General features: G+C 36.0%; 1 protein-coding gene across 1 annotated transcript in view; it reads right to left on the reverse strand.

Moving 5' to 3' along the window:
* TAPT1 (transmembrane anterior posterior transformation 1) overlaps positions 1-12,234 on the reverse strand; it is a 51,026-nt gene that overhangs the window by 23,525 nt on the left and 15,267 nt on the right. The window contains 2 exon segments of the mRNA XM_032108917.1: positions 598-733; positions 4,518-4,680. Of these exon segments, the coding sequence (XP_031964808.1) occupies positions 598-733; positions 4,518-4,680 (299 nt within the window).

Genomic DNA, 12,234 nt, shown 5'->3' on the forward strand with positions numbered 1-12,234 from the left:
ATTTTTCTTGTTCTAAAAGAACCCAATGACATAAGTCATGAGAAACATCAATACAACCTGAAGAAAAAAATCTGAGGTAAAGATACAGAATTAGCCTAAAGATTTCAGAGAAAATAGGGAAAAATTGTAAGAATTCCAAATTCATCACCAAAACTATTGGACTATGGTATCTCTTTAGATTCATCAATTCATTGTAAGGTTACTTCATACTAAGAACATTTGCATCCCGCATATGTATGAGTTTATCCCTTCAAGAAAATATGTTCAAGCTAGATGCATTTAACATTCCACTAAATAACAAAATCCCACTATCTTCAGGGCCCTGTGGCCCAAAATACTCAAATACAAATCAGAAACAAAAATTTTCCATGAACTACCCAATTATGGTTTGTCATTTTACTATAGGTACACCATTCAGCATTCTGAAGGGATTTTTTTTTAAAGCAGGTGGTACTGGCAGTCTTACTTTTCAAGTAAAGGAACACTGATTTAGGAATACTATCAATTTTTCAAATGTATTAAAGTAAAATAATGCAGAGCAATTACTCAGTAATTTAGCTTAGGAAAATTTTGTGATTTATCAAAGAAAAAGGATACAGACATACAGCACTGCCATGAAGAAGTGAGGAATCACACCTATGTGAGCTCTTTTTCTTTCCTTAGGTTCTGTAGCTGTCCAATAAAGAGCATCCAAAATATCTTGTCCAAATGAAGAAATCAGACGATCAGCCACCTAAACAAGAACAACTTTACTGCCTTTTACTGCCTACCTTTCTCTCCAACACTTGAGTACGCGCAGTTCAAGAACAATTCAATCTAGAAGTACAGCTCAATCTAAAAAAAGTTTCACATATCTATCACTTTTGATTTCTTACTTATTCCATTTTCACTCTGGATTTCACAGCAACCCTGTTCCTTTTGTATATTCATCAGTTTACTTTCCCTTTCAATCTTACTATTCCCTTTGCAACAGTATTTGTAATAAATAATCATAATATTGTTATCTTAGATGCTTTCTTGAAAGACATTCAAGTACAGTTCAAACCTCAGCCTTTGATAAAGCAGTATGTATCTTGTGTTAAACTACCTTAAATGTTTTTCCCCATCCCTCTGGGCTTAATAGGAAAAAACCCCCAACAATGAAAAGTGAATTCCAGATGACGGGTAACATTTGCTTACAGGTACAAAAAAGACTGAATTAGACTTGGCTCGACTGCTTTCTATATACTGAAGTATATACTTAATGTAAATGTCCGCATAAAGCAGAACTCAAAACTAAAAGTACTATAACACAAAAACAAGCGATTAAGAGGGACTTGAAAGTCTGCCAAAAAGGGAAAATACGCTGAAAAAACAGACACCTGAAGCGTAATCCAAAGAATATAGGCACAAATAGAAAAAAGACCCTCTGGCAGTAATTCTAAATATAGAAAACATATGGACAGCATTTTGAACTTGTAATTTAATACCACAGCAAGAAAGGTCACAGGGAGCTCCACCAGTTCCCAACATTTCATCAGCAGCAAACATATAAAACTAAAAATCATTACATGGAAGAACGTTTTTTCTGCCTATACACTGCATTTCAGTCATTTTAAAACCAAGCTGCACAGGCCAACAAAACCAGAACTTCAAAAATTAAACTTGGTATACGTCTGGCTTAAAAAAAGAGCTATCTCTCACTGCTCACTAATTCAACCAAATGGAAACAGTTATAGATGAAAAACTGATTATCTCTACTTAAGAAAGGCAAGTAGTATTTTCTCTTAGTGTCTTTCTGTAAAACAACAATTTTGGAAATGTTAAGTCAACGTAGCAGCAATGCAGAACCAGGTGCACAATGTACCTGCAAATATTGATCCTACTAAATAGAAAGTAAGTTCCTAGGACAACACAAATAAACCTTGACTTAGAATCATTTCCTGACTTTTTAAATTAAGTGTTCTCAAGGTAAAGATACTGAAGTGAGAGAAGTCATATTTATTCAAGACACTACTACTGAATGAAGTTTCCTAAAATATTAAAATTGAATTAAAACGAAATTTTACAGGATGCCTCAAGTAAATATACAATGTGCTGCACTCTAGGAATCACCTATGAAATAAAATGAACAAAACCATGAGCTGATGAATTATCATAAATCTGAATCCCAACCCCATCAGTTTGAGAGATATTTACAGTGGCACTGTTTTCGGCTTTTAGATTTTGTAAATTGAGATTGTCTGCATTATTTGCTTCCTGCTCATTGTGATGACCCATTGAGTAATTATAGCTGGTGTAGTAACATCAGCTACAGAATGCTTAAGAGTTTGGTAAGTTTTTGTTCACAATATTGTGAGGGTTTTAATAGATAAAATAGTAGCTTTGCTTTCCTTTCTATTTAAGCAGTCCTTGGTTCTTTGCTGAAAGGATAGAAAATATTAAAACCCACCACACAATATTGTTGCTTGCTTTTCCAAATATGACTTACCTAAACCCTACATGCCGGCTCCAGGCTCCAGCAGAATTCCATGGTGAGTGCTGTCACCAGCATAACGCACACTGGGGCTTCACAAGGAGCAGGAGCCGGTGGGTCTGAATCTAAAAAAGAAAAGTGTCATTTAAGCCAAATATGCTGAATGCTCCCCTTAGCCTGTCAGTTGGGAGCATTCAGCACATAATTTGAAGATTTTGCATTCCTCATATCTCTCCAGGACACTACTCCCTGGACTTGCCGACAGCCGAAAACATTAGGACATTGTAAACATCTCTGCTGCTCAGTGATTTAATTAAACTAAAAAGATCTTCCTTATTTTGAAAACTTGTGAAAAAATGTAAAGTGCATTGCTTAAAAAAAAGCATATTAACAGTTCCTTAAAAAGCACTGCTTGCATCACTAGCAAAGACTTTTAATAAAAATCACCAGAGTAGTCTAAGCAAGCCAATAGTCAAACTGTTGAAAGCTGACTATCAACCAAGTCTTTCAGTGGGATCCCACGAACATTTTCTGATAATATTGCTGCAACCCGTCATGGTAAAAAAAAGCCCCTTAAAAACATGCACTCTGCTTGGCATGTTGGGTTTCATGAGACACCATGGAAGTTAAATACTGTTTCCAAATTCAAAGACTAATATCATTTTTCTAATAACCATGAGTAGTAACAGACTTCCCCCTTTCCTAAAAGGAACAAACTCATGCAGCACTTTCTTTAGTCAAAACACACGATTTTTGTTCTGCCAAACACAGCAAAGTAATTCAATTCCTCATTCCAGAATGGCACATGGCTTCCAATTCATAGGAAACACTGCAGTATTGCTTCAAATTATGTAGTAAGCACATAAAGCTGAGAAAGTACAAGCATGATTTGAAGTAGTCTTGAAATAGAGAGAAATTACTATCTTGAGCACATGGATTTATTTAGTAAGTGATAATCTCTCATCAATTATGAAACTATATATGGATATTTCCCCACACAACTAAAATCCAGATAGTAACTCAGTGCCAATTTATATTTGTACATGTTTTCCAGCAAATGTAAAATCAAAGACAACAAAAAACCTATGAATAAACAACTGAGGTGGCTTGTAAGATATTTATTTCACTTAGTATAACAAAGTGTGTTCCTTATGCAATATTTTCACATTTTATGAGGAAAGAACAAATGCCTTCTGACAAAATATTCATATTTTGCAGAGTGTAACCCTGTTTCAGCAGTCTTCAAACAAACGTACAACAGATGTTCAAACAAAGATTAATATGTCATTCAGAAATCCCGGAATCCTAGCAGAGTAACTTTTGTGTACAAAGCTCTGATTGAGTCCTTTTAAGAGGTTGTATTCCTACTATGTCCTATATTTACAGGATGGAGGTAAGATTGCAGCTATGTAAACATTTACTTTGTGAACCATTGATCATAGAAGTACAATAAAAATCTTATACTTTACATTAACAGCAAAACAGAAACTGGGGTTTTTTTGCCAGAATTTCTCGTATCTCCCAAAACAGAATTTCCTTCTCTTGTGTCACTACATTCATTCACCCTATTGCTTACATACTCAGGTTTTCGTCTGCTAGCCAGGACTGAGGTTAAGCAGTAATAGGTGTCCTTGCATACAATGAAAGCTGTATTTCCATAATGATGAATTAAAACCCAAATTCCATGTTTTCTATTATCCTCCTTCTTTGCTCTCTCTTGGGATCTTATAATTATTTCAAATCAACAGTTTCTACTTTTCTTGGCAAGTTCAAAATCTCATTCGCTCCCTGACATTTCATAAGACACTTCTTCTGTTTCCATTTCTCAAGTTTCTTGCTATGAAATTACTAAGCTCCATAAATCAGGCATTATGAAGCAGTATCTAAAAACTTACTGTTCACAAACCTGACTGTTTCATGGCATCTAGGCTTATTATCATAGGTGTGTGCAGATTTGTGAGAATACCACCTGTGCCACATGCTAAGTACAACTACTGTAATACAAAATATTTTAGATAGTCTGAAAAAAGCATGCTTCATATTCTGATGCCAACATTCTTACCTCAAGCATGTTATAGATGATGTAGAGCTTTATGACAGACTGTCCCCTTATCAGATGATACATCATAGAGTAGTCAACATAGTGCATCATGAAGTAGCAGATGACCAGTATAACTCCTTTGAGAATGTCACATACCTGAGCAGGTTGTAGCAAACGTCTGTCACTGAAATACAAAGGGCAAAAAGCTCCACTAAATGTCATATACCCACAAAATACAGATGTTACTAAGTCGATATGAATTCACAGAAGCTGTTCATCATGGATATATTTTAATGTCATTTATTATGCCCCTTCCCCTGCCCTTCACTCCAACACCATGATCATGATACACATTTATAGATCACACTCATGAACAGGATCACAGTCTCTTACTCACCACATCCCTGTAATTAAAACACTGTATTTGTTGAGAGCTCCCACTTATTAATAACCTTCTGCATGCGTGCCCTTTGGTTTCTAATTGACCTTCCCTCTTCCAGCCAATTCTATGATTTTGACTTCCTCAGGTACAGAAATTGTATTCACTATGATCAAAAAGAAATGAAGCCGTCATCTTCAATTTCAGTATAATGAACCAGATGCTGAGGAACAGGTAGTAAATTCTGTATCTTCATTTAGCTCTAAGCTCTGCAGCAGTAAACGCAAACAATTTGACATCAGAGCTTGAGGCTGATTGTGAACCAAATGCAGAACTTTTCTATCTATAGACCCATGAGTAACCCAGGAGACTAAAGGAATCATTACACAATTTCTTCCTATAAAGTAAAACTACAGGAAGAAAACAGCTTTATCTCAATTCCCACAACAGTAGCCATAAGCACAATAAAATTGCAAGGCAGTATTCACTTGTCTATTTATTTAGTTTAGTATTAATAGGATGCAAAGCAGTTAAAAAGCCTTTGAATTACATCAAAAGGTTGAGAATCAAACACAAAAAGAAGGAGGAATAATTTCTATTACATATACTATTTTTTAAATACATTGAAATGCTTTTACAGAAATTAATGTTTCAAAGAAGTTGGAAGCAATTAGCAGAACTTAAGATACTAATTTTCAATTTCTGTATTCTTAAATCAGTAGGCCATCCAGTGGTTAGGCAATATTCCCATGAACTGATAACACATTTAGAAAAAATTAAGAGTTATCTTGTAAAAAAAAATCCAAACAGTTACTTATGACCTCTGGAGTCATTCTACAGACCTGCAGAGAAGTCAAAAATCCCTGCTACCTCACTCATTCTATTTAAGCCACAGCTGGAGTGCTGTACTTTGGGTTTCTTTGTTGTTTTCCATTTGAAAGAAAAACGCCCTGAAAACGGCATTCATGCATTATATCACTCCTGGAACCACACAGTGACATTCCAGGCAAATAGGTCGTGCTCTTGCTGGGAGTATGAGCAAGAAAGTTTCCAGAACTCCCCGATTTACAGTATTCCGCTTTCTACAGAGAGCAACTGCTACTTTTATTATATACTTTTTACTTCATTAACTGCATTAAAATTAATTACATTCTGAATAAAAGAATTCAACCTAGTCCAGCATACCAGAACTGCTTACAGTGGTTTCCTCTCCCCTAAGAGATATTTTCTTGCTTTCAGAAGTCATCCAGTAACAAACAATATCCACACCACATCTTATTTCAGCCTAAGTCCTCGAAAAAATGCCTCAGTGAATTTGCTTCCTTTCTTCAGCCCACAAACTGAGTTTTAACTGCAAACACCAATAAAAAAAATTAAACTGAACACGCACGTTTTGCCCACTGCTTAAGAAGCCTATGACTGTCTTTGCATGACACAGAAAAAATGCACCCTCCCCAACCTGCAAAATCACACTTTGAAAGTTTACTGCCTTATTTAACTACATCTGACTTAAATGATTATACTTATTAAAATATAATAGTATATATTGAAATGTTCACAGGACTTAAACAAGCCCATGATTATGATTACTGCTCATATGCTGAGTAACAGCATATTCTTTTTTCTCCAGTGTGCTTCCATTTTGGAATATATTCAGTCATTTCTGTACAAGTCTCCCAGCCAACACTCAAACTCTGACATACAGACAGGGATACGGTGGTAAAGGACGTGCTATTATTCCACAATAGTAATGCCAGGCCTTAGCACGTGAAAAAGAGAATCAGAATTCATTACTCAGAAAATTAGCATCTTCATTCTTCCAGCCAACAACTACTTTACGATTAGAGAAGTAGTGAGTACCTGGCAGACAAAACCTGATGAACAAAACAGACACCTGCTTCAAAAGTTTGTCTTTTAAAAGTCTGGTAAGGTACCAATTTTAACGACAGAATGGTCTCTTACTGATATGCACTAGTGAGTAGAATCTGTTTATGAAGCTTCTGAAGCAGTCAAGAAAGATTCTCACAGGAAAATGCTTTGATGTCCACAAATCAATACAGACTGAAAATATCACGTCAAAGGTTTTCTGGCTTACAAGTAACATCAAAGATGCTCAACCACCAGTACAGTCACAAGTTGCAGATGTTCTGAGCTGTTAACTCTATCACTCTTCTGCTTGTGCTGATTTTCATCCATATGACCACACTCAAGTAGAACCAACTCAGGAGAAGCCAACATAAATGCAGACAGCAACCATCACAGGGGAATACAAACTCTGAGAAGAGGCTACATACAATCAGGAGCACAACTGTTCTTCTAAAGGTGGTGTCAACTCTGAAAACTATCTCAGGAGACTAACACTGTGTGAAGTTTCATACAAACTTGCACACAGTATCCTATACACTGGAAAGATTAAAAGATTTTCAGAATGTGCTACGTACAGAACAAACTTGATTATCACTGTGATTCAATTCAAAAGCTGCCTTAAAGAGTCAGATCAACTGCTCTTGATTGCTGTGCTTTACAGGAATTAAACTTTTACAGAACAGATCCCATTCAAATAATGTTTTTAGAGAATTTTAGAATCATTTAGGTTGGAAAAGACCTTTCAGATAATCGAGTCCACCTGTTAACCTATCACAGCCAAGTCCACTACTAAACCACAGTCTATGCATCTTTTAAATAACTCCAGAGATGGTGATTCCACCACTCCCTGAGCAGCAGCCTGTTCCACTGCTTTACAATCATTTTAGCGAAGAAATTTTTCCTAATATCCCATCTAAACCTCCCCTGGCACAACTTGAAGTCCTCTTGCCCTACTTCTCAAGGTGACTTGGATTTAGCTTCTCAGTAGTCTGTCTGTATGTCTAGGAAAAAAAAACTGCAATAAACAGTATTTTTTCTGACATTTTAATTAAAAATACAATATATTAATGTTCTATTCGAAGTTCTACATAACTCCTTATCCACATGAGAAGCAGAAAACAGCAGTAATGCTGTGACAACTGCAGAACAAGAGTTCTGGTTTGGGCTGGGACAGAGTGCCTTGTCTTTTTAGTAGCTGGGTTTTTTTGGATTTAGTATGAGAGTGTGTATAACAGACTGAATGGTTTGGTTGTTGCTAAGAAATGTTTACCCTGAGTCAAGGGTTTTTCAGTGTCTCATGCTCTGCTAGTGAGGAGCTTCACAGAAAGCTGGCACAGAGTGTACCCAGGACAGGATGTCCCAAACTGGCCAAAGGGATATTCCACACCACAGAGCATCACACACAGTATATAAACTGGGGGAGTTACCCAGAACAGGGTCTATCACTATTTAGGGACTGGCTGGGTACCAGGCAGTGGCTGATGAGCAACTCTGTCACTTGTTTCTCTTGGGTTCTGTTAGACTCTCTCCTTCTGCTTATCATTACTATTATTATTATTAGCATATTTAATATTATTATTATTAGCATATTTTGTTTCAATTATTAAATTGTTCTTATTTCAGCCCATGAGGTTTACCTTAACTTTCCAATTCTGTTCCCCATGGGTGGGAGATGGAGGGAGTGAGTGGCTGCATGGTACTTAGTTGCTGCCTGAGATTAAACCACAACATCTTAGTCACAAAAATATCCCCACGGTTTCAATTCCTCAGTTTGATGACAGCAGAGCTGCCAGCATCTCAACCCCCTACTCAGTAAAAGGGATTACTGCAAAGATTAACTACAGAAAACTACTTTCCAGAACGTAAGAAGAGTAAGATGATCCCGGCATTTAAAATCTATTCCAGTTTTCTTTCATTGTACACTTAGGAAAGACCCCTTCATATTGACTAAACAAGTAATCTACAGCGTACCACTAACATGTTTCCAATTGAGAGAGATTAACCATGTCTACTGCATAAATCCATAGAAGCATTTTTATTGTAGCAGAATCATCTTCCGCTCTGGTTAATAACATTTACAAAAGGATTTTGAGGTGTGGTTCTGAATATAAAATGGAAAAGGGACAATTATTTCCTACAAAGACAAGGAAATCAAATAAATGGATTAAGTCTAATGCTTTGTCACCTCTTGGCAAATACACAGAACTGACTGCAAAGCCTGCAGTAATGAAAGGATGTAGTCAGGGTTCAGTGAGAGCTGACCATTGCAGTTTTAGTGTATGATCAGGCTCACACTGGTTCAAGCTGTATTTGTCAGAAATCATTCCTATCCCTTGCATTAAGCTGTTTAATACATATAAACACACACAGGCTGATGTGATTTCATGCCTGTCATAGCATCCTAGCATTCTGCATTCATTTTTCTCAATGCATGTTTTTACTAATTGTCTCCAGTAACTACTCAATGCCAACACTAAAAAGTACTGTCAGGACATCTTAAGCACTAACTAATCAGACCTCGTGATTAATATCCCATACAAACTCATACTGCTGTAGTCATGCACATCATGAGTACTACAGAATCTCAAAGAAACAAATAAAAAAGCTCATATTGTCCAAGCTATGACAACTACAAAAAGGTCAAGAAGCAAACAAGGAAAACATAGCTTAGTGCTGGTAATTTCAATACCTCACTTGAAAGTAGGGACCCAAGTTTTAAGAAGTAACATTACTGAGCCGATGTGATAACTCAGAGTGTGATATTGTACAACTTTAGAAACCATTGAACAGAGGTATGAGAAGCTGAAACAGCTTAACTCACTTCCAAACAACTCCCATTTTTACAGCTGTGTATGAAGTATGACACAGAGAGAAAGATTTCACATGAAAATTACATATGGGTCTTTTTTCCTCATGAGTGACAAAATGAGAACAATAATTAAAGAGCACTACAACTACACAACTTTAATCATTCTGGTAGCAAGGTAACAAAACAGTGAGCAGTAGAATCGCTCTGCAGATAGCAGTTAGTCTTTTCCTTCAAAGCTATCCCAGGCATACAGTGATGCTGCACAACTGAGTGAAATATTAACACTTGCCTGGCTTTAATGAACTCTGCTCTTAGAAGATAGTATCATGAGAGCCTTTGTCCAAGATGTAGTTCCTCTAATATCCTACTAGATTCCAGAAATAATGTTACATGGTTTCAAAATTTGGCTGAATATAATTTACATTACAATTTTCACACCTCAAACCAGTAAATAAAAGGGTTCAGGGCATCCGGACTGTCCTTTAAATGAACCTTATTACAATACATGATTTATATCTTTTCACCTTATTATTTTCTGCCATTATTTGAGCAACCTGGCTTAGTGGAAGGTATCCCTCCCCATGTCAGGGAACTGGTAATCCTTAAGGTCCCTTCAAACTCAAACCATTCAATGATTCTATGATTATTCCATTACTACTTCAAAGATTTATTGCTTTAAGTCATACTCTTTAAGATGCTCTTTACAGAATTTTAAAAGTGGTTTCATTATGCTAAGTCTCAAGTTCCCACATCAGCTGTACAGCCTAGACTATCAAGGAATCAAATTTTAAAACTTCTTCAAACAGCAAAGTACTTTTAAACTAAAGAGTAAGGCTTATCCATTCTTTCTACTATCCACTATGTACAATCTTATCTTGCTTTACTAACACTGAATACACCAAAATGTTTAAACATGAGATGATCCTTCAATCTGCATGAATTCAGTGAAAATCCAAGCATTCCTCTACAGAGACTCTCTCGCACTGTAATGTTAACCAGCAAATTTTGACAATACAGAAAAAAACCACACAGAGACTTCAACATTCTACAGCATGTACTTAACAAGATGTTCAACCTCCTCAGCCTCTGGGTGTACTTATCATTACATCTACAAATTGACAGAAAATCTCCACTGAAACAAAGCCTTACTTCTCAAAATAATATAAACACAGAAATGCATACTTAAGGGGATATACAAGCTTATTATTAATTTTAACATAAAGTGATGTGCAAGCCATACTACTATACCTTCCTACTCCACACCATGCTTCTGCTTCAGCCCAGTCAATTGTTAAGAAAGGAAGCATGCCAAGCTCAATGCTTATCCCACAGTATTTAAAACAGCTGAAAGTCAAACTATGGCATAATTTCTACAATGCACTGACTGAAATAACCAAGAACTAGGAACTGGGCATATCAGTCTGTTACAGAAAAAACCAACTTTTTACAACACAATAAAAATCTAGGTTTAATACTCATGCTTCAAACTTTCCAATTTATGGTTTGTCCATCATGAGACAAACTTAGAAAGTATAAATACAAGTCTTTCCTCTGTTTAGAAAACCACCGGATCTGTGTATGCCTTCTCCCTTCGGAAAGCTAAAAGCAAACAACTTTGATGAATTTTAGGAAAAACAACAACAACAATTTTTTTTTCCCAAGATTACTTGTAACACTTGCAAAAAAATCCCATGTTACAAAATCGTGTTACATTACGATCCAAAAAAAGAAGAAAAATCTAGTGTGGAAAACCAGTGCTCACCATAAGCAAACTCCTTAAGTAAGTGAAAGTTTAAGGAACGAGTTACCCGTCTGTAATTTTCAAGGTATTTCTATTTAACATCATACTCAAAATGCCATGATCCACATTTTATACTGTAATAAGAATTCTGTCTCCATCTACTGGTTAAAAAGCATTAGTTTCAATCATCCATACAGGCCATGACTACACAGATGGTCATTCTACTGATCCTTAATGTTTGCTACTCAACAGCATGATGGATTTCATAGTATTTTCCCTTTAGTTGATTGAAGAAGCAAATCAGCTCAAGGCTTTCAGAGTACTGGTATCTACACCACCAAACTCTTCAGCTGTACAACTGAAGTTACTCAGCATCAAGCAGAGCGCTATTAAAAATAAATCACAGTTTACCTACATTTCTCTTTAATACGATCAAAATCACAAGTAGCTAATGCTTAAGCAAGTAATTTCCAAAAAAAAACCAAGACTGTGTGTTAGGTATTTTAATAAGCCTTGCTTATTGAATTTAAAGTCATTAAACTATTTGGAACATGAAATGCAACCTGGACAAAAAGAAATTTGTTCTTGCTGTATAAAAAAGTCTAAAAAAAGTCTCACTATAGCTGTTTCTGGTATGTTTTTCAGCAACTGTCACTACAAAATGAACAGTGCTTTCACTACATTGTGTAATCTGCAGACAAGTACACTTGTACTTAGTTACTTTGGCATCCAACCCATATGCACTCTGAATATATTATTTTAAACTTAACTGCACAGACTGTCATATGATTTCTTTATTTTTGTCTTCCAGGCCTCCTGGTGCTCCTCAGTTCTTCACTAGTCTGATTACATACGGTTTTCCAGTCACCTTTTAGAGTTGTTTGGGTTTTGATTGTTTTGCTAGTTTTTTAAAAATCAACAGGCATTCAAGATTTTTTTCTTG

Source organism: Corvus moneduloides, chromosome 5 (genome assembly GCF_009650955.1).
Source record: "Corvus moneduloides isolate bCorMon1 chromosome 5, bCorMon1.pri, whole genome shotgun sequence".
NCBI classification, from domain to species: Eukaryota; Metazoa; Chordata; class Aves; order Passeriformes; family Corvidae; genus Corvus; species Corvus moneduloides.